The sequence below is a fragment of the Palaemon carinicauda genome, chromosome 8, assembly GCF_036898095.1.
Source record: "Palaemon carinicauda isolate YSFRI2023 chromosome 8, ASM3689809v2, whole genome shotgun sequence".
Lineage (NCBI taxonomy): Eukaryota > Metazoa > Arthropoda > Malacostraca > Decapoda > Palaemonidae > Palaemon > Palaemon carinicauda.
In genome coordinates this window covers 80,258,390-80,285,969 of record NC_090732.1, presented here as the reverse complement: position 1 = coordinate 80,285,969, position 27,580 = coordinate 80,258,390, and the positions used below count along the sequence as shown (strand labels likewise).

Below are 27,580 nucleotides of genomic sequence, written 5' to 3'. Positions count from 1 at the left end.
AGACATATTTCCCATACTTTTCCCTTAGAACTACATCACATCTTCCTACTTTAGATATATATATATATATATATATATATATATATATATATATATATATATATATATATATATGTGTGTGTGTGTGTGTGTGTGTGTATATATATATATTTATATGTATACACATATACATACCTACATATATACATAAATACATGCATACATATATATATATATATATATATTACTGTATATATATATGGGTTATGGAAAAAATCCGCGAAGTGGTGAATCCGCGATGGTCGAACCGCGAAGTAGCGAGGGTTCACTGTATCTCCTGGTGCAATGTTACCTACTTTCTTTTGAAGAAATTTGGATATTTTGAAATATTTTCCAGTACTCCCTTTTGACTGAGCAATAAGCCACTTAGGTGGTTTTGGTTTTCTCTGGGAGGGTACACCCCTCTATATCTCTGTTAATGCAATCTGCAGGTTTGTATATATCTAGATCCTTAGGTACACCATCACAAAGAGCATTCTTGATATTCAAATTATTAATTTTAATGTTCATAATGTCACTGATTGCATTAAATGCTTCATCATGATTATCAAATGATATCCATTAATCCCATTTGTCATTTTCAAGTCTCATTCGAATTTCTTTTATATTACCATAACATTGAAATGTTTCTATTAGAATTTGGGTGACATGAAGGATTTGCAGTTTCCCTATGTTACCAAAATTACTTCGCTTTTGAGCATCCATAGAATGATCCTTTAGAGTTTCCAGGTTATCAACAGAGGGGCTGGTTAGTAAAGTAGAAGCAAGCCGGGTTATCCTATCCCAAGTGGCCCAACACGAGAAGAGGCTTCAGTGGGTATCAGTCCTCTATTAGAGAGGGGCTGCCTCTCTTTAGGTTGGCGTACACTGTTCTGTGGGGGTAGTTAGCCCATCCCACCGACGACTCCAATGCCTGGTGTCGCCCATTACCCACAAATATGGGTTGGCGTACACTGGTCTGTGGGGGTAGTTAGCCCATCACACCGACGATTCCAATGCCTGGCGTCACCCATTACCCACAAATATGGGTGACTTAAAACCAGATCATTGGAGCCCGACTCTTAACAGACAGTCTGCACCCAATGGGGTCTGCCAGAGGGTGATGGCATCTAAATTTGTACAGGATGAGATGGCATGTCATCCATCCCACACTGCACCAAATCCAAAGAAGCAGCCAAACTATTATCAAACAAGCCAAAGTCGTTAATAAGTTCATGCCCAAGGGGAAGAGATTGGAGAATAAAAGAAATATTAAAAGGAAAAGAGAAAGTGCTGACTAATTTAGTTCGATCAACTATTGGCCACCAAGGACCAGTGGGAAAGCAATTCCCACTGTTTATCAGAGCCCAGCTGCTAATCCGTAAGACCCTCAGCATCTGGGGGTTCTTTGAGTGTGACACACACTACATTACAAGGAGGTGATCTAACTTCTGACTGGGGTCAAGGGAGCTCAAAATTCCTTATAAGGAGAGACAATTCCGTCAAAAGTTATTTTCCTCCCTAAGGTATAAAATAAACTCTTGCTATCAATGGGATAGTAGCATCATGAGGAGAGATACCCCATCCATAACACCAACCACAAATGCTAATCCCCTTTGCCTAGTAGACAGTGTAAAAAATATATATATATATATAATTAGGGAAAAGACAAATTATTTCAGTTTTTTTAGACCATGATATTTTGTTTGATGTTTTTTCTATTTTCTATTTGTTAAGCTCTTTGTTCATATGCGTCATAGTGTAATAATCCTTTGATTTTACAAAGTAACGGCACCCTGCACCCAGCAGGGATCAGGTTTTAGGATTATAAATAAATTGAATCACAATTTGAAGTTTACGGTTCCTGAATCCGGCCTTGTTATTCAAATCACCTAAGATACTAATCAGTTTTAAAAATGGTTGTGTATCCTTTAAAAGAGAAAGGGACTCTAACCTTGAATAGACATACATCGTGATTGTCATCGTTAAGTTTTGGTAATGTAGGCCAGATGGCTGTATATATTTTCATCTCTTCACTGGCCTCGGAAAAGTTTGTGGCAATGTCTGGTATTATTTGAAGGTCGGAGGCAGATATTGCCCAGTTGGATATGGTATTTACGATGGGGCAAGGAAGTCTTCCAGTAGGCATTTTACACAATATGGGAAGTGACTAGTCAGGGGTTGCCTGGTGAAGGGTGCATTGGGGTTTGACAGGTAGTGTAAAGATTTCAATCTTGTGATCAGACAATATGAGTTAATTTTTTTGCAAAATCTATCTAATGGCCTTGTTAAACCTGACTGAAGTGTCTTCTACAAATTCAAAGGAGTAATCGTAGTTTCTTTATTATGAGTGACTAAAGCCTGCCTGGAAGAGGCTATATAATTTATCCTGGGACTCTTTTGAACATATCTGCTCTTGTGTTGCTAGTAGTGTGTGTGTGATCAGTCTTATCCATGACAGACCTTTCCCCATCATAGTGTAATTGTGTTTTTTCATATAGTGACACAATTGTCCCAGTATTAGGGTCACATGTTTGTCCCCAGAAACAAGTTTCAACCTGAGGCAAACTTAAATTGATGTCAATGTCCAAATTTTCTGTCTGTGTATGCAGATCATGGTCTATAATGTTACGGGGTTCTCCTTAGCTTGAAGCTTTCTTCTGTTTACCTTTACCGAAAAGGCTTTGTAGTGATGTTAACGCTTACAGTATAGGTTTTGTGTCTGGAACCCGATGGGATGGTAATTTGACGGACTTTTATATTTTATATCATGTTTTCTTAAATGTGTGGCTTACTGAATAACCTGTTCCTGGTGACTTAATGTTGAAGTGTCCAACATGTGAACATTTTTTTTGGTAAAATCATTTTTTAATCTAGTTATTGTGGGACTGAAGTGTAGAGAGATACTAGTTTATTTTTTACAATATAAAATTTTGCTGTTAAAATTGTAAATTTATATTTGCTTTATTGTCAACCTAGTTATTTGTTTCATTTTTTAAATCAAATTTCTTTTTTTAATAATCTTTTTTCAATACATTTCATCACATCAGATGTTCCCCATTCTAGCCTGAAGTTTTTTTTTTTTTTTGGTTGATTTCTATTTCCTCTCCTAACATTCCTAATGTTTAATTAACTTGATTAAAGAAACATCCTACCTAGAAAGCATGCTGCTGCACTTCATATAGGATTCTGTTCCTACCAGTATAAGTCAGATGGTATAACTCGAATAATATTAGGAAATTCTGAGGCTCTAGCTGGGTACCCTTCCCCAGTAAAAAAATCAAGGGGTGGTGCCCAGTGGCCAGTTTTACTTGATTGTTTACCTTTCACCCAGATCTATGGATATTCCACCATACTTTTTGTGTAGTGAAAAGTTGGAGTGTAGTCGGCTTTCGGACACTAGGCAGTCTTTGTACTACGACTGGCCGCAGCCTACAAACCACTACAACAGCAATTGACAACTTACCAAGGTATTAAGACATCCTATTCCCCACTGCATGTGAAAAGACTTTCTGCAAGAGGTGATACTAGATAACATGCAAGCGCGAAGTCAGAGGGACGCAACTGTGTTGTAGTATATCTCTGTGTGAGGTTGTTTGAGTTGGTTATGGAGAAGAGGCAACTCCCTCAGTACCTCTCTCAGCAGAAGTAAAAGGTCTAGGAACCTCTCTGCCTGTTGCCACTTCAGAGCTATTAGGGTCATCGAAAGATCTTGTGATGCCCTCACCCTGTTGATGAGCCTCCTCATTAAACATAAGGTAGGAACACATAGACAACCAGGTTGTCCCACAGATGTTGGAAGGCATCCTGTAGAAATGCCTGGGGATCAAGGACTGGCGAGCAGTACACAGGAAGCTTCCGGTTCAGAAATGTTGCAAATAGGTCTATTATAAATGAACCCCACAAAGCCAGGACTTTGTTGGCTATTCGAGGATGTTAAGACCATTTGGAGCCAACTAACTTAAACCTTCCTGCTAAGATTGTCTGCAAGAATATTTTTCTTGCCCAGAAGGAATTGAGTTGACAGGGCGATTGAATTGTCTTCCATCCAATGCAGTATCTCCATGGCTAGTTGGTAAAGTAGCTGTGAAAAAGCACCCCCAGGCTTGTTTAGGTATGCCACTATCATTACTGTATGTTGTTGCTCATCAGCACCACATAATGACCTGAAAGAAGTGCTTGAGCTAAAAAGGCTGCCCTCATCTCTAGGAGGTATATGTGACACTGCCAGTTGGCATTGGACCACAAACCAGAGGCCATGTGCTGCATCAGGTCAGCCCCCCCCCCCCCATTTCTTTTGATGCATCCTTGAAGAGAATCAAATCCAGAGGGGGGAGATAGGTCTAAACCCCTGAGAAGGTTGGTATCTGCTACCCACCAACTTAGGTCTTTCTTCTCCTCCAATCCTATCAGAACCAAGAGATCCGGAGGATTCCTGTGTTGCAACCACAAAATTTTTAGTTGCCACTTAAGAAGTCAAATGCGCAGACACCCGTTGGGCACTAGACGCTCCAGAGAGGGCAAATGGGCAAAGCCACTGATGTGCTTACAGCAAATCTTCCAAGAGGAAGGGATGGGCTATTTCCTTGAATCTCTCTATTCTTTTTTGGAATGGTAAAATTTGCTGTTTTGGGTGTCTATCTGCATCCCAAGGTATACCAGTTTTTGCGATGGTTGGAGAGAGGACTCCTCACAATTTATAACGATCCTCAGATCAGGAAAGAAAAGTGAGAGGTCTGTACCGGTGTAAGAGAAGGGTCTCCACCAAGTAAGCGAGAATCAACCGATTCTCCAGATAGCAAAAGATACGAATACCGCTGGCATGGGCAAGGTTGATACTAGGGTGAACACATTCGTGAACACCAGCAGGGATGTGGACAGGCCAAGCATAGACGTTACGACGTGCTTCTGGGTGAGGGGCCGGACATCATTAACCTGTAAATCAAATAAGGCCTCTTGAGGGGGAGCCTGACCGCTTCTCTGGGGGAAATGGGAAGGTCTTCAGGCCTTGAAACTTGGACTGAAGTTTAAAGTCATCACTCTTTTTTGTTCGACCTCCGGAGGAGAACGGCGAGGAAGGGTCAGAGGGAAGAGTACAGGGTGTCAGAAAAAAAGATCAAGACTTCTTAGACCTTAAGAATGAACTCAAAGGAGAAGAATCCTTTTTAGACATCATCATCCCCTCCTACCCTACAAAATCCACTCATAACATGGAAAACCCTGTCTGCTGGAATGTCCTCAGCTGGCAAGGCACAAAAGGTGGCGATCCCTCTCCTTTGCACTCATGAAGGTGCCAAAACCTCGTTCCAACACCCTTCGGCAGGTCCGTATATCTACGTGCATCCCCAAAGCAGACACTCGCTAACACGGTAAAAAGAGAAAAAAACATGAATTTTTTTCCCTTAATTCTACAGCCAGTGGAAGAATGTCTGTTCTCACCGACAGCTGAAAATCAAAGTGAGTGCTCAGTGAGCAAGGGTGGGTTGGGCTTCACTGCTCCCAGCCGGTAACTTCGGCCACCTGTTTACACATCGTTATAAGAGTTTAATTGCCGTATTCTCCAACTTTGCTGATCTTCTATCCTATGTAAATGGTGAAGGGTTGCATTTGTTCCGTAACAACTACAAGTAATTGCACAAACAATAAGGATTTCAAAGAATAATCTTGAATAAGGTCAAAAATATAGGTTTTACTTGGTCATTCTGTTGTACTGATTCTGGGGACAGAATAAATGATGATTCCTCTGAGGATGATGACATTTTTGGAGGCGAAGATTTGGGTCTTGGAGGCACTTTTGGGTGAGGACTTTGTGCTGCTTTAGTTTGCTTAAGTCCGCTATCAACTCTCGACCGGACATTACGGAACAGCATCGGTTTATTCTTCTTTGCTGAACTCAGTTGGAGATTACTTAACTTCAACCTTTTCTGCAAAAAAATAATTTTGATTATAAAATTTATCATTTTGATTATTTAACAGGGCCTATAACTTGAAAGCACAATGAGCTTGACATTTAACATAAGAATAATTCTTTATATACCATCTCCTCCAGGCAGCCAGTGTAGGAACCCTAACCCTGGATATTATCCCCTGAATGGAGTTCCCAAATCCTTACCTCCACCTGTTGGTCCTCACAATTTCAATTTAAAGTCAAAAGTGACTTCCATTGACACGTAAACTACTTTACATGGGGAGGAGGGAGGTTGATTATGTAACCTGGAGGTAATAAATATTTACTAAATTTCTGTTTATTGCAATGAGTCTTACTTACAGGTCACAGTGCTGACTACCACAATGGAGATGGGTTAATGATAACCTGATAACAACTTAATAAATAACATTTCTACGGTATGTGCCTTCTCTAAATTTACATCCTGTAAACCTTAAAAATAATGTAAAACCTAATAATAAAACGAAACGTGCAAACACATTCCTATAACTTCTATACCAGCCTATAATCTAAACTTTCTTACTTCTTCCAGTTGCTGAATATAAAAACATCCTAAATAAAAAAATGTTATTTTCATTAGTAAAATAAATTTTTGAATATACTTACCCGACGATCATGTAGCTGTCAACTCCGTTGCCCGACAGAAATCTACGGTCGGGATACGCCAGCGATCGCTATCCAGGTGGGGGTGTACACAACAGCGCCATCTGTGAGTAGGTACTCAAGTACTTCTTGTCAACAAGAACTCAATTTTCTCCTCGGTCCACTGGTTCTCTATGGGGAGGAAGGGCGGGTTCTTTAATTCATGATCGTCGGGTAAGTATATTCAAAAATTTATTTTACTAATGAAAATAACATTTTTCAATATTAATCTTACCCGACGATCATGTAGCTGATTCACACCCAGGGTGGTGGGTGGAGACCAGCATACATGTTAACAAAGAAGCTAAGTATCCCGTATTTCATTTTATCAGTTATTCAAAATAACAAACATAAAATAAATAAGTACCTGGTAAGGAAGTCGACTTGAACTATTACTCTGCCTTTTTTAAGTACGTCTTCCTTACTGAGCCTAGCGGTCCTCTTAGGATGCTGAACGACTCCTAGGTGCTGAAGTATAAAGGGCTGCAACCCATACTAAAGGACCTCATCACAACCTCTAACCTAGGCGCTTCTCAAGAAAGAATTTGACCACCCGCCAAATCAACCAGGATGCGGAAGGCTTCTTAGCCGACCGTACAACCAAAAGAACAACAATAAAAAGTATTCAAGAGAAAGGTTAAAAAGGTTATGGGATTATGGGAATGTAGTGGCTGAGCCCTCACCTACTACTGCACTCGCTGCTACGAATGGTCCCAGGGTGTAGCAGTTCTCGTAAAGAGACTGGACATCTTTGAGATAGAATGATGCGAACACTGACTTGCTTCTCCAATAGGTTGCATCCATAACACTCTGCAGAGAACGGTTCTGTTTGAAGGCCACTGAAGTAGCAACAGCTCTCACTTCATGTGTCCTTACCTTCAGCAAAGCAAGGTCTTCTTCCTTCAGATGAGAATGTGCTTCTCTAATCAGAAGCCTGATGTAGTAAGAAACTGCGTTCTTAGACATCGGTAGAGAAGGCTTCTTGATAGCACACCATAAAGCTTCTGATTGTCCTCGTAATGGCTTTGACCTTCTTAAATAGTACCTAAGAGCTCTAACTGGGCAAAGTACTCTCTCTAGTTCGTTCCCCACCAAGTTGGACAGGCTTGGGATCTCGAACGACTTAGGCCAAGGACGGGAAGGAAGCTCGTTTTTAGCCAAAAAACCGAGCTGCAAGGAACATGTAGCCGTTTCAAAAGTGAAACCTATGTTCCTGCTGAAGGCGTGGATCTCACTTACTCTTTTAGCTGTTGCTAAGCACACGAGGAAAAGAGTTTTTAATGTGAGGTCCTTAAAAGAGGCTGATTGGAGCGGTTCAAATCTTGATGACATTAGGAACCTTAAAACCACGTCTAGATTCCAGCCTGGAGTGGACAACCGAAGTTCCTTTGAGGTCTCAAAAGACCTAAGGAGGTCCTGTAGATCTTTGTTGGTGGAAAGATCCAAGCCTCTGTGGCGGAATACCGCTGCCAACATACTTCTGTAACCCTTGATCGTAGGAGCTGATAGGGATCTTACGTTCCTTAGATGTAACAGGAAGTCAGCAATCTGGGTTACAGTGGTACTGGTTGAGGAAACTGCATTGGCCTTGCACCAGCTTCGGAAGACTTCCCATTTAGACTGATAGACTCTGAGAGTGGATGTCCTCCTTGCTCTGGCAATCGCTCTGGCTGCCTCCTTCGAAAAGCCTCTAGCTCTTGAGAGTCTTTCGATAGTCTGAAGGCAGTCAGACGAAGAGCGTGGAGGTTTGGGTGTACCTTCTTTACGTGAGGTTGACGCAGAAGGTCCACTCTTAGAGGAAGAGTCCTGGGAACGTCGACTAGCCATTGCAGTACCTCGGTGAACCATTCTCTCGCGGGCCAGAGGGGAGCAACCAACGTCAGCCGTGTCCCTTTGTGAGAGGCGAACTTCTGAAGTACCCTGTTGACAATCTTGAACGGCGGAAACGCATACAGGTCGAGATGGGACCAATCCAGCAGAAAGGCATCCACGTGAACTGCTGCTGGGTCTGGAATCGGAGAACAATACATCGGGAGCCTCTTGGTCATCGAGGTAGCGAATAGATCTATGGTTGGCTGACCCCACAGGGCCCATAGTCTGCTGCAAACATTCTTGTGAAGGGTCCACTCTGTGGGGATGACCTGACCCTTCCGGCTGAGGCGATCTGCCATGACATTCATATCGCCCTGAATGAACCTCGTTACCAGCGAAAGCTTTCGATCTTTTGACCAAATGAGGAGGTCCCTTGCGATCTCGAACAACTTCCTCGAATGAGTCCCTCCCTGCTTGGAGATGTAAGCCAAGGCTGTGGTGTTGTCGGAGTTCACCTCCACCACCTTGTTTAGCTGGAGGGACTTGAAGTTTATCAAGGCCAGATGAACCGCCAACAACTCCTTGCAATTGATGTGAAGTGTCCTTTGCTCCTGATTCCATGTGCCCGAGCATTCCTGTCCGTCCAGTGTCGCACCCCAGCCCGTGTCCGATGCGTCCGAGAAGAGACGGTGGTCGGGGGTCTGAACAGCCAATGGTAGACCTTCCTTGAGAAGAATGCTGTTCTTCCACCACGTTAGAGTAGACCTCATCTCTTCGGAAACAGGAACTGAGACCGTCTCTAGCGTCATGTCCTTTATCCAGTGAGCAGCTAGATGATACTGAAGGGGGCGGAGGTGGAGTCTCCCTAACTCGATGAACAGGGCCAGCGATGAAAGTGTCCCTGTTAGACTCATCCACTGCCTGACTGAACATCGGTTCCTTCTCAGCATGCTCTGGATGCATTCTAGGGCTTGATTGATCCTTGGGGCCGACGGAAAAGCCCGAAAAGCTCGACTCTGAATCTCCATACCCAGATAGAAAATGGTCTGGGATGGGACGAGCTGGGACTTCTCTATATTGACCAGGAGGCCCAGTTCCTTGGTCAGATCCATAGTCCATCTGAGATTCTCCAGACAGCGACGACTTGTTGGAGCTCTTAAAAGCCAGTCGTCTAAATAGAGGGAGGCTCTGATGTCTGCCAAGTGAAGGAATTTCGCAATATTCCTCATCAGTCTGGTAAACACAAGAGGTGCCGTGCTTAGGCCAAAGCACAGGGCTTGGAACTGGTACACAACCTTTCCAAAGACGAACCTTAGGAAAGGTTGGGAGTCTGGATGGATGGGGACGTGAAAGTACGCGTCTTTCAGGTCTAACGAGACCATCCAGTCCTCCTGCCTGACCGCTGCTAGGACTGACTTCGTCGTCTCCATCGTGAACGTCTGCTTGGTGACAAAAGCATTGAGAGCACTGACGTCCAGCACCGGTCTCCAACCTCCTGTCTTCTTGGCTACCAGGAAGAGACGGTTGTAAAAGCCCGGGGATTGATGATCCCGGACTATGACCACCGCTTCCTTTTGTAGCAAGAGCGACACCTCTTGTTGCAACGCTAGCCTCTTGTCCTTCTCCTTGTAGTTGGGAGAGAGGTTGATGGGAGACGTAGCTAGAGGGGGACTGCGGCAGACCGGAATTCTGTATCCCTCCCTTAGCCACTTCACAGACTGAGCGTCTGCACCTCTGCTCTCCCAAGCTTGCCAGAAGGTCTTGAGTCTGGCTCCTACTGCTGTCTGGAGAGGAAGGCAGTCAGAACTTGCCTTTTGCGGACTTGGAACCCTTCTTGGACTTGCCACGGTGACTGTCTGCACGGGCACCTCCTCTGCTGGAGGCTCTGCCACGAAAGGGCGGGATGAACCTAGATGCAGGTGTGTCAACTGCTGCAGGGCGGAAGGGTCTAGGCACGGAAGGTAAGGTTTTAGCCTTACGTGCAGAAGATGCCATAAGATCATGAGTATCCTTCTGGATAAGCGAGGCAGCCATCCCCTTAATCAGCTCCTCCGGAAACAGACACTTGGAGAGAGGAGCAAACAACAACTCTGACTTCTGGCAAGGAGTGATACCAGCCGATAAGAAGGAGCAAAGATGTTCTCTCTTCTTAAGGACTCCTGACACATACGAAGCCGCAAGTTCACCAGACCCATCCCGAATTGCTTTGTCCATGCTAGACATGATCAGCATGGCCGAGTCCTTATCTGAAGGGGAAGTCTTCCTGCTTAAGGCTCCCAAACACCAATCGAGGAAGTTGAATATCTCGAAGGCACGAAAGACTCCCTTCAACAGATGATCCAAATCAGAAAAGGACCAGCAGATCTTCGAACGTCTCATAGCCAACCTGCGGGGAGAGTCAACCAGACTTGAGAAGTCGCCCTGGGCAGAGGCAGGAACTCCCAAGCCGGGTTCCTCTCCCGTGGCATACCAGACGCTCGACTTAGAAGCAAGCTTGGTAGGCGGAAAGACGAAAGAAGTCTTTCCCAGATGCTTCTTGGAATGCAACCACTCTCCCATAACCCTCAAAGCTCTCTTAGATGATCTGGCGAGAACAAGCTTGGTGAAGGCAGGCGCAGCAGACTGCATGCCCAGAGCAAACTCGGAGGGAGGAGAACGAGGGGTTGCAGACACAAACTGCTCAGGATACAAGTCCCTGAACAAGGCAAGGACTTTACGAAAGTCTAAGGAAGGAGGCGTAGACTTGGGCCCTTCAAAATCAGAGTGAGGTTCATCCAGATGTGCAGCTTCGTCATCCGATACACCATCATCCGAAAGCTGAGTTGTAAGTGGCAAAGGTAGAGCAGAAAGCTGAACGGCTGAATCCGGCAGTACGGGTGCATGCGTACCTGCGGATCCAACATCATGCCGCTGCTGGTCGGTCTGCGAGCTGGCAACAACAAAAGCAGAGGGCTGGTGTGTGGGAGGGGGCTGCGGTGGGTTGAGGAGCATGCGGTATGGTATGCGGAGGATGCGGTATGGTATGCGGAGCATGCTGTAAGGTATGCGGCGCATGCTGCATGGTATGCGGAGCATGCTGTGAGGTATGCAGAGCATGCTGCATGGGCTGCGGAGAATGCCGCATAGTGCTGGAACCCGGCAGCTCTACAGAACCTTCCCACTGCTGATGCGGTAGCTCACGCATGTTAGTAGATGGTGCAGCAAGAACATGCGTCTGGCAGGGTGGACTGCGCATCGGTGGTGGAGCTCTCACAGGTGGAGTGTGGGAGCAGGCAGCCGCAGTATCTGCTGAGCGCACAACCTCGGCGGGTTGTAGGTTAACAGGAGCAGTGTTAACCTTCTCAGCATGATACTCCTGCATGAATGCCGCAAGCTGAGACTGCATAGTCTGCAGCATGGACCACTTAGGGTCTACTGTGGTTGGAGCAACAACAGACGGAGCAGTAGCCTGTTGAGGGACCACTCTACCTCTCTTGGGAGGTGTGCAGTCATCAGATGACTGCGGCGAGTCCGAACTGACCCAGTGGCTACACCTGGGCCGTTGGACTCGCTCGGAAGGGACCTTACGTTTGAGCGGTCGTGAGACCTTGGTCCACCGTTTCCTCCTGGAAACTTCTTCCACAGACGAGGAATGTAAGGGCTCATTCGTCTGTATGTGGATGGGACGATCCTTAACAGATACGTCCGCAACCACTGAGGATACATCCGTGCGCCGATCAAGGCCTGCCGAACCCTTTGGTCCTTCGACATTGCTTCTCCCCTGGGCTTGGGAGCTTGCAAGAGGTCCCGGACTGGGAGGACGACTGGCACGCACAGATGTACCCTCATGCGCAACACTGACACTGACACTTTGCACATCACTAGCACTAACACTTCCCACTGCACTCTTCGCTGTCAGCTCTCTGACATCTGCCAAGAGCTGAAAACGGTCATTAGCCAATGACTCCACTTTGTCACCGAGAGCCTGAATGGCACGCAACATATCCGCCATTGCAGGCTGAGCACTCGTAGCAGGTTCGGGAGTCACCACCACAGGGGAAGGAAAAGGTTGAGGGGCATGGGGAGAGGAAAAATCCACAGAGCGAGAAGAACTCCTCCTATTTCTCTCCTTCTCTAACCTACGTGCATATCTAAGGAATTCGTTAAAATCGAATTCCGAAAGCCCAGCACATTCCCCACATCGATCTTCCAATTGACAGGATTTACCCCTACAATTGGAACATACGGTGTGAGGATCTATAGAGGCCTTCGGAAGACGCCTAGCACAAGTCCTAACGCTACACTGCCTGTACTTAGGTACTTGAGACTGGTCAGACATCTTGAATTTAGAAGTAGTCAAGGGGGGAATCCAAAATCTAGCAAAGTTCGTTAACAATTAATCCAAATTAATTCCAAAAGCTTGCTAAGCTAATGATAAAGCTTCCTGAATAGCGAAGGCTAAACTCTAGAGCAAATACATCACCAAATCGTGAACAATAACTCCAGAATCAACAGCGTATCCAAGTAGGTCTTGCCGGCGGCACGACAGAGGAAAAATTGAGTTCTTGTTGACAAGAAGTACTTGAGTACCTACTCACAGATGGCGCTGTTGTGTACACCCCCACCTGGATAGCGATCGCTGGCGTATCCCGACCGTAGATTTCTGTCGGGCAACGGAGTTGACAGCTACATGATCGTCGGGTAAGATTAATATTGAAAAATTGAGAATGTGGATTAGCTAAGAAAATCAAAAAAACATCAACATATCAAATAACACTGGAAAAAGTAATCAAGTTTCTCTATATATTGCAAAAATTACTATAGCGAAAACCCTACTCATAAAGAGCCTTGGCCTTCTCACAAACAAAATGCTACAATATCACTTACATAGACTAGTGCTTGGAAGGACATCCATCTTCCAATCCAAAAAGATGCCTAAAAGACTTCAAAATGTAAGAACCTCTCAAGGAACCCTTAACCTATTCATTACACATCCTTCATATTGATTGTAACCCTTTGCCTCTGTACACCTACAGTACCTAAACAATGTAGCACATCAAAGCTCTAAACTGTATTGCTATGTTACTTCTATATTATTGAACATCAATAATACAAGCCTTCCTGATTTCTATCTTCAATAGGGTAGCGAACAATCCGGTCGGATGCTCGGCAATTCCTAGTGTGTTAAATAGTAGATGAATTAACAAATTAATTTCCATAATATGGAAAAGAATATATCCAAAAGTATTTCTCTCCTAGCTCTGCATCAAGGGGTGGGAAACCAGAAAAATTAAACCCTATACTATATTGAAAAAAGTTTATGCTTTTTTACCTGCTACAAAACACTGCCATGGTCCTTTTAAAAGAAAATCTATCAATCATTTACATGCCTGGCTATATTTTACAGTAGACGAAATAAGCTGTTACCAAGTAAAGCGTTAATCTACCACTCATACATAGCCTCCTAACTACTATATAAAATGGATTTTGAGCAAAGCAAAAAATCTATTTTTGGGTGAGAATGCCATGTCGTCCTGATGGAAGGTTCCTTTAGGTAGCTTTCTAAGAGATATTTCCTACAGTGATACTCCCAGAGAATTAAACCGAAGGTCTCCTGGATTTAAACTCCTGGCGCAAGTATCCAGTTCAGGATATCGCAAGGGATCAGGGGACGTATTTTTTAGATACGACACATAGCAATCTTCACCCCGATAAGATTTAACTCTTTGATGTAAGGGCGAAAGAAAGGGGGTGCTGTTCTAGGTACCCGGTGGACCTCCTATCCGTACTATTACCGGCCGCCATTCCTTTACTTGTCTTTAAGCAGGAATAGCCGCAGATAGAGTAGTTTCGGGTGGTGTCAGCAAAAGGGTGGGTCCATCAGGATGACATGGCACTCTCACCCAGAAATAGATTTTTCACTTTGCTCAAAATCCGTTTTCTGGGCTCCACCTGTGCCGCTCCGTGAAATGCTCCTTTAGCATCATTTCTAAGGTATATAACTGCTATGTATTACCAGAGAAAAAAGTTGCATAGGAATGACAGGGTTGAACCCAGCTCGCTCACCTAAATAGGTGTCGGTATATATAACTGGGGTGTGTAAAACCACAACCAGAGGTCTCGTGCCATTTAGATATCTCCTCTTCAATATCCCCGTTACAGCGAGGTGCCGTTCAACACCCGCTACTGAATGCTACTACCACCATCTCCACCCACGCCAACTATGTCACTCCTTTTCATAGCATCTCTCACGCCATTCGTTGTGCTTTTTGCTCTGTGTTTTTCGGTGATTTAGCGCCCTTTCTAGAGCAATATGTCGGATAATCAAGATTCCTCATCCAAGTTATGTACTAGATCTATGAGTTTTGAGCTTCTGGAGGTAGCATTGCCCTTAATTTTATTGTTATTAGAGTTAACGTGTTTTCTCAGTGTCGATGGCCACGCTCCGCGGCGGCCATGTTGGTTTTGCTCCCCCCTTGGCTCGTTCTTGACGCATTGCAATTGGTCTTCTATACTAATTGTTATTCGTTTTGAACCTGTTGCGCTGGTTTTTTACCGATTAACATTTTGCTATACTTGATATTATGTTGTTATCGCGTATCATTGCATTGGTACATTATGTTAGGTTATGGCTTGCTTGCTACCCTTCGAGGCCGAGTACCTTGAAGGCTTTGTCACCGTGTTATGGTGTTTTATTAATCTAGGGTTACATTACACTTCATTACCACCTAGATTAGAGTTAGGCTCTGTTTAGTTCGAGGGGGACTCTCGCTTGGCAGTTTTTATTCTAGTATTGTTATCCTACCGATCGGCATCATACCTGATCGAGTCTTTGTGTTGGCCCCCCTGTCCAGCTCGGTAACTACCCGTGCTGGAGGGCTCGGCTTTATTTATTCCTTTTCCCTGCCATTACTCCTGCATCCCTCTCTTACTGCATTATTTTAGCTTTATTTTGCATGCCTTATAACCTAGTTCTACATTTTACATTATTTATATTATCCGTATTATGATCATTCTGTTTTTGTTTGTATCACGTTTTTCTGTTCGGACAGGTTGGTACTCCTGTCCGCTCTCGGTCCCACGTGATCGCCTCGAGCCCCACCATTGGCTAGTTCTCGCTGGCTCCTTCCCCCTACCATTGGAGTATGCCACCCCATACCCTCATCCCCTCCAGGAATACCTCACGTCTCTTAGAGACTTTGGAGTCAGCTGTTTTGTTTTAAGGGTCGAGTCCTCTCGTTCCCCCCCGGGATACCTCCTGACTCCCTCCCTTAGTCTGAGCCAAGAACGGCTGTTGAGGTTATAGTCGAGTACGCTCACTTTCCATGCCTTGTCGTAGCCGGGTTTTCCCCTGCCGCCCTGATTGGCCATCGGACGGCCGGGGAGATTTCGGTTGTGTTGGGTATTCTTCGGCGTGATTCCCTTCGTTACGTACCATATCATGTTTGGTCTCTACTATTACGTAGACTATTTATTCATGGGGTAATCACGGAAGAGCTTTTATTTGTTTTTATTATATGTTATTTATTGTCTCTGTTCATTAAGGTTCTTGTGGCTGGCGGGGAATCATTGAACTCCTCCCTCCCTCCCTTTTCGACTCCCCCGGTAGGCTTGTTGTGACCCCCCGGGTCTATCTCAGTTGTCTCCCCGGAGCCAACAGGAAGCATGTTATTATAACATTCTTATTCTATACTTCCCCGGTACCGACGGGATAGTATATCTCCCACTATGACAATATTATATCATTGAATGATCATAACTAAATTACGGAATTGTTTTAACAATATCAGTTAATTACTGTTTATGCTAAGTCCCCCCCCCCCCCCCCCCCGATTATTATACCGGTTCTACCGGTTCGGAATGTTATTCTTAGTATTTTATCCCGGTTTTATACAGGTTTATTTTTAGTTCCTGGAGCACTCGGATCCCCTTGGGATACTAACCTACTATGGGATACTTATGTATCTTTATTATTACAGGTGGTCCACTGTCAGATGACAGCCTGCGCGGCCGTTCTTCAGCAAGCGTGCGGTCATGACGTCTGCAGGTCCCATGCCCACTGCGCTGTCCAGGTCAACGACCTTATTGTTTGACACCCAGACAACTGCGTGGTCTGTTATGGACTTGTTTCCACGCTTACTGCAGATTCGGTAGGTGTTCCTGTTGTTACTATCTATATATTTTACTTCGGATTTAATCTCTTAGATTTTTCCTTGTTATTTCCTTTGTAATTTCTGATCGAATTAAACATTTAATCTCGGTCTACATGTATTTACACTTTCTTTCGACGAAGTTACCTTGTTTATTAGTAACGGTATATTCTCTTTCAGAGCTCACAGTCTTCCAAGACTTCTGCCTTGGCGACCCTTAAGATCTGGGTCGGCGGGTTCGCCCGGAATGTCAAGGCGAAGAAACCTTATGTCCTTTCGGAGGAAATGTGCGCTCTCATTTACCCCAATGCCAAGACCTCGGCTGCGGTCCCCAAGGATGTGGCGGACTCCATCATCGCTAAAATTGGCGAAGATTTACTCCTGTCAGAGGACCACGAGGGGATGGGAGAGACAATCTTGGAGGACGTCGCAGCTATCAACCTGAACATCGAACCTATGGCTCTAGACGAGCCAGAGCTAGGTAGGGAGGTAGGTGAGGCAGGTGGGTCTCGGGCTAAGATTCCTATCCTTAGCCCGTCTTTGTCTACTTCTTCTGCTTCTTCCTTTCAGGGGTTCTCAGGGAAGCACGTGGCTGATGTCAGGCCACGTCCTGTAGTCCCTAAAGTTAAATCTACCCATAGGCCCCTAACGAAGACTCGCAGGTCTTCCAAATCGCCCAAACCCATTAAGACTTCGTCTTCCAGAGTCCCCATAGACTCAGCCGTAGCTGCTTCTTCCTCTCTTGGGTCGAGAGGGAAGACCAGCTCGAAATCTAAGACCCCGGAAGCTCCCTTCGATCCGGCAGCCTTTTCTAACCAGTTGTTGGAGCAAATTGGTTCCCTGGTGAACACCCCCACTGAGATGGTGCAAAACCAGGAGATTCTCGTTGAGAGTCTCATGCGTTCCGGACTGCCTCAGCAACAACAATACGTTATCCTGGATGCCTCTAAGCTCCCGGAGTTTGTTGAAAGCAATCCGTGGAGACTGGCCTTACATTCTCCCTTCAAGGATGGTATGTTAACCATCGAAGGATGTGGCACCCGGCCAGTAGAAGATTTTGAATTCTACCCGCCGGGTCTCCAGTTCCCTTTCCCTGGTTTTGCACGCTTAACCGAAGAGGCACTTGTAAGGTTAGATAAAGTCCCCAAAGAAACCGTGATTTACCTGAAGGAACAGGATCAGTCCACCTGGGTCCGAACCTTATACGAGTGGGAGTGTGTTAACACTATGTTAACATCTCATAAAAGCTCGTACACGATGTTCGTGGTAGACGAGCAAACCCCCACTCTGTGTGTCACGAAAATGATGGACCTTGATCATCAGGCTATAAACGAGGACAAGCCGTTACCACAACTGTGGGAAACAGAGCTGACTTCACTCCTGTTCCCGGGAGATCACGATTGCTGGGTTAACGCCCCAGCGACGTTCACAACGGGTAAGTTAAGCGCTGACTGTGCTTCTACACAGTTCAGAGAGCGGCTACCCAGGCTTCCGGATTCCTTGATACGTCTCGAGTTTGAAGCCCGTATGCGCCTGAGTAGGTCCATCAACTTGGCTACAATGGCAGAAATGACCTCTTTAATGTATGAAGAGGAACCACTTTTTAAGGTTTTGACGAAGTCATTACTTCAAACCTTGCTGTCTGATTCATACGACTTCCTTGCGGCCAGACATCGTTGCCGTAAGCACGTCTTGTCTGAGGCCACTATCAGACATGAGCCTAACAAGCTCATTAAAGCCCCAATCTGGGGCCCTGACTTATTCCCTCAGGATCTAGTCAACAACGTCCTCAGCGAGGCTGCTAGGGTCAATCAGAGCCTCAAGGTTCGGTGGGGCTTAGTCCCCAAACGCAAGTTCGAACCTGCCAGCAACCAATCTCGAGGTAGGAAGAGACTGAGACCTTTCCAATCTTTTCAAAACCGGCAGTCACAACAAGTAGTTCAGACCATCCCGGTAACACAAGTGAGTCAACCTTCCACTTCGAAAGGACAACCCCAACAGCAATACGTGTTGATCCCTCAGTCCCAGGTAGCAACTACCTCTTATGCTACTTCCCCAGCCTTTAACCCCAGCTTTGAAACCCAGGGTGCGTTCCAGGGTTACCAACGCGCCAGAGGCACTGGCGCGAGAGGAGCTTTTCGCAACAAGGGTAGTGGAAGGATCTACTCTCGAGGCTGAGGAGGTAAATCCGCAGCAAATCACTGAGAATTCTCGGGTAGGGGGAAGACTTTACATCTTTCGAAACCGTTGGACGTTCAGCAATTGGGCTTTCAGCATAATTTCCAAAGGTCTGGGGTGGAGTTGGATAGAAGGGCCCCCTCCACCAATCAGTTTCCATCATCATCCAACGGAAGAGCTAGTCTTGTATGCAAACGATCTATTACAAAAGAATGCAATCAAAGAGGTAAATCACTTGAAATTTCAAGGTCGCTTGTTCAGCGTGCCAAAGAAAGACTCAGACAAGCGAAGAGTAATCTTGGACCTGTCTCGTCTGAATTCTTACATTTGATGCGACAGGTTCCACATGCTAACCGTCTCTCAGGTGCGGACCTTATTTCCCCGTGGGGCCGTCACCACCTCTATCACGTTCCGATAGCAAGGCATTTTCGTCCGTTTCTAGGCTTCAAACTAGGCAACCAAGCTTATGCATTCAAAGTAATGCCATTCGGACTCAACATAGCACCCAGGATATTCACCAAACTGGCAGAGACGGTAATCCAGGAATTACGAACCCAAGGAATTCAAATAGTAGCTTACCTAGACAACTGGCTCATTTGGTCAAACAGGGTCGAGAACTGCCTCACGGCAACAAACAGAGTGATAAAATTCCTACAACAGTTGGGGTTCCAGATCAACTTCGAAAAATCTTGTCTAGTCCCGGAGACGAAGTTTCAATGGCTAGGATTACAATGGGATCTGAGCTCCCACACGCTGCGTCTCCCAACAGCCAAGAGGACAGAAATAGCAAAGAACACAAAACGTTTTCTCAAGGACAAATTGACGTCCAGGAGAAATCAAGAGAGAATCCTGGGTGCCCTCCAGTTTGCCTCGGTAACAGATATATTACTGAAGGCCAGACTGAAGGATATAAACCGAGTATGGCGCTCCAGGGCAAACAAGAAATATCGAGACAAAAGAGCTCGACTCCCACCAATTCTGAGGAAAAGACTTCAGCCATGGACAAAGATAAAAAATCTGGCAAAATCCATTCCTTTACAATATCCACCTCCAAAACTGGTCATTCACACAGACGCCTCCTTAACAGGCTGGGGGGGATACTCCCAGTACAGGAAAGTCCAAGGACTATGGTCGACAATATTCCGCCAACTTCATATCAATGTCTTAGAGGCGATGGCAGTATTCTTAACCCTAAAACAACTGGCTCCAGCCACGAACCAACATATCAGATTGTTTCTAGACAGCCAAGTTATAGTCCACTGCATAAACAGAGGAGGTTCCAAGTCAGGCCACATAAACCATGTGATGTTAGCAATATTTTCCATGGCAGCATCGAATCAGTGGCATCTGTCAGCAGTTCATCTAGCGGGAGTACGAAATATAGTGGCGGACGCACTTTCGAGGACAACTCCGCTGGAGTCGGAGTGGTCACTGGACTTGAAGTCATTCAAGTGGATTCTATCTCAGGTTCCGGGTCTCCAGATAGACATGTTTGCAACAGAGTCCAAGCACAAACTAGAGTGCTACGTAGCCCCCAACCTGGACCCTCGGGCTTACGCCACAGACGCAATGTCATTGGACTGGAACACTTGGGAGAGAATTTACCTATTCCCACCAATAAATCTGTTGATGAAAGTGTTAGCAAACTCAGAACTTTCAAAGGCCAGGTTGCTCTAGTAGCCCCCAACTGGCCCAAGAGCAACTGGTTTCCCCTGCTGGTGGAACTGGGTCTCCACCCTCGACAGATACCCAATCCAACACTAACACAAGTAGTACAAACTCGCAATGTGTTAGCTTCCTCAAAAATTCATAGTGCCCTAACTTTATGGACTTTATGAAATTTCCAGCTCAAAGAGGTGCAGATATTGATCCTCAAAATACCCTATTTTTAGAATCAGATAAAAGGGAATCCACCCTTCGACAGTATGATTCGGCTGTAAAGAAACTCGCAAAGTTTTTAAGGGACTCAAAGGTTGAGATGATGACTATGAATCTGACAGTAACCTTCTTTAGAATTCTATTTGAATCAGGCCTAGCGGCCAATACTATTACCCCAATTAAATCAGCCTTGAAAAAGATTTTCCAAATTGGTTTTAATATTGATCTTACAGATTCATACTTCTCATCAATCCCGAGAGCCTGCGCCAGATTGAAACCATCAACTCGCCCTAGCTCAGTTTCCTGGTTTCTGAATGACGTTCTTAAATTGGCTTCTGACACTCTTAACGAGTCTTGTAATTACATTGCATTATTAAGGAAAACCTTGTTCCTAATGAGCCTAGCTTCTGGCGCCAGAATATCAGAACTTTCAGCCCTGTCTAGAGATCCAGGTCATATTGAATTTCTCTCGTCAGGGGAAGTTCTACTTTCCCCTGACAAAAGGTTCTTAGCGAAAAATGAGGACCCCCAGAACAGATGGTCCCCCTGGAAGATTGTTCCACTTCCTCAGGATCCATCCTTATGTCCAGTAAACACTCTGAAAGTCTATTTAAATAGAACTTCCATCAAGTCCTCAGGGCCCTTATTCATTAGAGAAAATGGAGGAACCATCACCCTGAAAGGAATCAGACAGCAGATTCTGTATTTCATTAAACAGGCTAACCCAGAATCATTCCCCCATGTTCACGATATACGAGCTGTAGCTTACATCTATTAATTATTTTCACCATATGAATTTCGATGAACTTACGAAATATTCAGGCTGGAAGTCTCCAACAGTTTTTAAACGCCACTATTTAAAACCTTTGAAAGCCCTAAAATTTGCAACAGTGGCAGCAGGGAATGTGGTTCCTCCTGAAAGTCATGATTCATAATCACAAGGTCTTGCTCTATCCTTCTCCTTCCTTCTACCTGCCTTACTTATTGTCCCTACATTAGTTTTGGTTTTGTTTTTCACCTGGGCTGCACCCTTATGGTGCACTCTTATATTTATCATGTCTGTAAATAGTCTTACTCTTCCACGAGTTGAATTTTGATTGTATTTACCCTCAGGATTGTAAATTATCATTTGATCTTACAATTTATTATTTTACATTGCATTTTCATTTTGTACTTCCATAGTTTGGAATTATTGCTGCAATTTTTTGACTTACCCGTCTATCCTTTATGATAAGGAATTATTCAATTCATTGGATTACTTGGTATTTCCTATTTGTATTGAACCATGTTTTTTGATATTTTGACTTTAATTTACTTTCCTCTCAGGTGTTAGTTCCAAGCTTTGGGACCATTTCTCTTGTACTATTTCACGGAGCGGCACAGGTGGAGCCCAGAAAAGGGATTTTGACGAAGGAAAAATCTATTTCTGGGCGAGAGACCTGTGCCGCCCAGTGAACCCACCCTCTACTTCCCTCCCAGAATGGGCCCAAGCTTGGGTGCTATGAGGAGTGACGTAGTTGGCGTGGGTGGAGATGGTGGTAGTAGCATTCAGTAGCGGGTGTTGAACGGCACCTCGCTGTAACGGGGATATTGAAGAGGAGATATCTAAATGGCACGAGACCTCTGGTTGTGGTTTTACATGCCCCAGTTATATATACCGACACCTATTTAGGTGAGCGAGCTGGGTTCAACCCTGGCATTCCTATGCAACTTTTTTCTCTGGTAATACATAGCAGTTACAGGGGTAAATAGCTAAAGGAGCATTTCACTGGGCGGCACAGGTCTCTCGCCCAGAAATAGATTTTTCCTTCGTCAAAATCCCTTTTCTGGACTTGACCTGTGTCGCTCTGTGAAATGTTCCTCTAGCACCATTTCTAAGGCATAGTTATTGCTGAATATACCAGAGAAAAAAGAGATGCATGGAATGCCAGGAATAAACCTAGCTCGCTCACTCTTTGAGTGTCGGTATAGAAAACTGGGGCGTGATTGAACCACGACCATAGAACCCTCACCAATTAGACCTCTCCTTAATCAACATCCCCCCTCTCTACCCCTACATCTCCCCACCCCCTATCCTCATTCCTCCTCAGCACTTGCGTTGGTCAGATGTGTTTTGTTTTGCTCTGTGTTGTTTTGTGTTTTTTGGAAGATGTCCGACGTTTTAGAGATCCCTGCTCCCAAGTTGAGTATTATATTTGTCTGTTTGGGATTTTTAGGTAGCGACACTTATTATTCTTATCCGTGTTTGGTTTTTTGTTTTTGTCGCTGGTTGTTCCCTTTCGGGGGTTCATCGCGGCCATTGAGTGTCGCTTCCTCGTGATGTCTTTGTTTATCGGGTTTGCATTTAGTTCCTCATACTATTTGTAAGCCCTCGTATATGTTTTGGACATCTATTTTATATTTTGGCATGATCATATTTTATTCATTTTCATTTTTTTAGCGAATTTACCCTTCAGGTTTTTAGCGCTGTGTTTGATATCCTACTTAGTTGATCCGTAAACGGTTCGGTGGGTAGTTTTCTTGCCAGCCTTTTTGTTTTGAGTCATTTTCGGGGAGAAGAACACGTTCTCTTTTGGTTGTTCTGGATCTTTATTTTCCCGATTTCGGAAGACCTTTTGTTTTTTATTTGCCGTATCCCCTTTCCGTTTCGGTTTTTTCCCGATTTAGAAAGGTTTAGATTTAGTTTTATTTAATATCTCCGTGTTCTTTTCCCCCGATCGTTCTCATTTTGCGTGTTCGCTTTTATTTTAATCATGTCATTTACATCAGCCATTATTTATTGTGTTTATACATACGATCGCGGGAGCTACATGCTTGCCGCCGTTTCAAGTTTTTCCTTTGTGTTTCGGTGGGTGGTCCCCTCCTCCCTTCATTCACAATGGTCACCTGATTTTGTTCTGGTCTCCCCCTCCACCTCTTGGGTCCCTTCCCCTTACGCCTTCGCCTCCCTCTTCTTCGGAGGAGGTTGGCTTTGGTCACGAGCTCTATGGTTGTAAACAGGAAGTTCCTCGAGGTGGGGGGCTAGCCCATACGCTCCCTACGTCGGTACGGGTAGCACTCTCTTCCTGCTTCGCTTTGGTTGGCCACCAGGCTTTCGAGACTGGGTTTGCGCCTCGTCTCCAAACTCCCTCTTCCCCCGTGTTATCCATCCTTGATGTTATCCTCCCGTCCTGGAGGGTTTGGATATTTTAGATTTATTTCTACGTATTGTAGTTGTGTTTCTTTGATCGGTTTCAGACACTTCACTCTTTTCTGATACTGTTCTTTATCCTATATTTGTTAGTTTTTTAAGTGTCGGAGAGGGCAATTGCGGCGGAGCTTTTAGTGTATTTTAACATTGTATTTTAAGTTTATATTCATTGCGTTTTACGCCGGATCTTACGCATGTATTCCGGCGTTATTTTGGGGAGATTTTATTTTATCATATTATATTGTGTTATTTCCATATTTTTGTTTTTATGCGTCAGAGTTTCACATGCCTTCCGGCGCCTCTTTATTCACCTGTTTATCCGGAGCCTACGACTTTTGAGATTTGATTTCTAGTCTGTTTGGTCTTTCTCGCTTACGTTTCCCACTCCGGTGGGTAACCCGTATTCTGAGAATTTATTTTTAATTGTGTTTGCACTTTCTCGTTTACGCTTCTCACTCCGGTGGGTATCCCGTATTCTGAGAATTTATTTATATTTTTGTTTTTTAAGGCGGTATATTCGTTCAACTCATTGTTCTGGGCTCCGGATATTGTACTTGGGTAACAGACTTTACAGCGGAGTTTGTTTTTACTTTTGGGTATTTTAGTTAACTCTTACGTATGCCGTTTTTTCGCCACTAGCGGATTATAGTCTTACGTTTTTCGCCGGTGAATCCCTGGCTCGAGTTAATTTTATTCTCATATACCCATTTATTTTACAGGTGGTACGTTGTCAGGAGACGGCTTGTACTGCGGTCTTACAGCAGCCTTGCGGGCATGAAGTGTGCCGTTCGCATGCCGGGTGTGCTGACCCGGTGGGCGATCTGTTAGTCTGGCATCCAGAATGGTGTGAGATTTGCTATGCCCTGGTCTCTGATTTAATTGGTGATTCGGTATGTATCTTTTCTGTTTGATTTAGACTAGTTTTGCTTTTGATTACATTTATACTGTAATGTTTTGATACATACTGCTTTGTTTTTATTTTATTTTTCCCAGCATCACCTTTCCTTGTTTTATCCGGGTCTTTCTCTTTCAGGCCTCCTCCGTCGTCAAGAGCTCTTCCCTCGCGACCCTTAAGACCTGGGTTGGAGGTTTTGGTCGTAATGTTAAGGCCAAACAGCCTTATGTCTTGTCGGAGGAGATGTGTTCCCTCCTTTACCCAAATGCCAAGATGTCGGCAGCAGTGGCCCCTGATGTGGCAGCTCCGATCCTCGCCCGGATTCGGGAAGAGACCCACGCATTCTTCGATGATTTTGTAGGCGATGATTTTGTAGGCGATGATGTTCTCGATGACGTCGCAGCCATTAATTTGGACGTTGAGCCTATGGATACGAGTGGTACTGGTAGGGTGGTAGGTGAGGCAGGTGATGTTTGGTCTAAGGTTCCTTTCCTTAGTCCACCTCTTTCTATTTCTTCTACTGATACTTCTTTTCAAGGTTTCCCTAGTACATCCAAAGACAAATCATGCTCAGTAATTCCCAAACTTAAACATGTGAAAAAGTCTTTACCTAAGTTCATAAGCCTCCCAAAATCCTTAAGTCTATTTTCAGCAAAACTTCTTTGGATGGTCGACGACGAACAGTCTTGGAAAAGACTTCTCTCACGGCTTCTAGTTTGAGGGCGAAGGTCTCTAAAGCCAAGTCTCCGGAATTGGCTTTCGATCCGGTAGCCTTTTCTAGTCAGTTGATGGAGAGAGTGGGCAGCATTGTGCAGTCCCAAATTGGTCCTCTTGCTGACCAAATCCAATCCATGAACTCTTTTGGACAGAGGCTGCAAAACCAAGAGTCCATGTTGGAGTTTCTTTTGAGATCCGGCCTCCCACAACAAGAGCAGTTTGTGGTTCCGGATGCTTCAAAACTCTCGGCTTTTGTGAAAAGCAACCCATGGAGGTTGGCTCTGCATGCCCCTTTCTCGGAAGGCATGTTAACCATTGAAGGTTGTGGCACCCGGCTGGTGGAGGACTTTGAGTTTTATCCACCGGGTTTGCAGTTCCTATTCCCGGGTTACGCACGCTTGACGGATGAGGTGCTTGTTAGGGTGGATAAGGTACCAAGGGAGACTGTTATCTTTCCTAAGGAGCAGGCTCAGTCCTCCTGGCTCCAGACCCTTACTGAATGGAAGTGTGTCAATATGAAGTTGACTCCTCACAAAGGCACATATACTATGTTCGTTGTTGAGGAGCTCACTCCTACTCCGTGTACCACCAAAGTGGCGGATCTTACCCTGGTGGCGGTAATGGAAGAAAAGCCTATGCCTCAACTTCGGGAGACTGATTTAACTTCCTTGCTTCTTCTGGGGGACCAAGACTGCTGGGTTGATGCTCCGTCGACCTTAACTGTGGGGAAGTTGGCTCCAGACTGTGCTACAACTCAGTTTAGCGGACTTCTTCCTCGGTTGCCTGATTCCTTGATTCGGGCAGGGTATGAGGCTCGAGTCCGTTTGAGTAGGTCTTTGAATTCCGTTACTATGACGGAGATGTCTTCCTTAGTTTATGCGGACGAGGCTCTCTTTAAGATCCTCACTAAATCTCTCCTTCACACCCTTCAGTGTGATCTTTAAGACGTCGGTGTCGCTCGTCGTGTGTGCCGTAAGCATGTCTTTGCCGACGCTTCTATCCGGCATGAGCCGAACAAGTTGATCAAGGCCTCGGTCTGGGGGGCAGATCTCTTCCCTGAAGACATGGTAAACGCGGTTCTTAGTGAGGCAGTACAAGTCAATCAGACCCTTCGGGTGAGGTGGGGTCTTGTCCCTAAGAGGAAGTTTCACTCGGCTAACCCGCAGTTGAGAGGTAGGAAAAAGGCTAGACGTTTCCTCCCTTTTCAGGATTCCCAACCTCAACCCGAGGTTCAGGCTGTGCCTGTCTCTCAGGTGAGACATGCATCCCCCGCTACAACTCAACCCCAGCAGCAGTTCGTGCTGGTGAGCCAACCACCTCAGCCTTCAACTTCCTTCTCCACTTCGCCGTCATTTAACCCAGCTTTTGAGTCTAATGCCCTGATGCAGGGATATAATAGGCAGCCGAGGGGAAGTAGGTCTAGAGGACCCTTTCGCTACAGGAGAGGTGGTCGAGTCTCTGGAAGGGGCCGAGGACCCCATGGAGGCTGAGGTGGCAGGCCCTCGGCAACCCAATGAGACTCTGCAGGTAGGGGGAGGCTATACTTGTTTCGCGAGAATTGTACCTTCAGCAGTTGGGTTCGAAGCATAGTTTCCAACGGGCTGGGGTGGACTTGGATTCAGAGAGCCCCTCCATCAGTCGGCTTTTTTCAGTTTCCAGAGCCGGAACTCATCGATTTCGCATGAGATCTACTTCTCAAAAATGCAATTCAACGGATCAGGCATTTAAAGTTTCAAGGTCGCTTGTTCAGCGTGCCAAAGAAAGACTCCGACAAACGAAGGGTCATCTTAGACCTGTCTCGCTTGAATACTTTCATTCAATGCTACAAGTTCCATATGCTGACCGTCTCGCAGGTACGGACCTTACTTCCCCGTGGAGCCGTCACCACCTCTATCGATCTTACCGACGCCTACTATCATGTTCCAATAGCTCGTCATTTTCGTCCGTTTCTGGGTTTCAAGCTAGGCAATCAAGCTTTTGCTTTCAAGGTGATGCCTTTCGGTCTCAACATAGCCCCAAGGGTATTCACGAAGCTAGTGGACTCGGTAGTTCAAGAATTGAGGGCCCAGGGCGTACAGTTGGTGGCCTATCTGGACTATTGGCTTATTTGGGCCAACACCAACGAAGAATGTCGAGAGGCGACAGTCAAAGTCATCAAATTTCTGGAACATTTA

At 45.2% G+C, this 27,580-nt stretch overlaps 1 protein-coding gene across 1 annotated transcript in view; it reads right to left on the bottom strand.

Annotated features, from left to right (window-relative positions):
• Nucleotides 1–27,580, bottom strand: part of LOC137645772 (protein fantom-like) — a 723,952-nt gene that overhangs the window by 474,635 nt on the left and 221,737 nt on the right. The window contains 1 exon segment of the mRNA XM_068378685.1: nucleotides 5,712–5,942. Coding sequence (XP_068234786.1) covers nucleotides 5,712–5,942 — 231 coding nt within the window.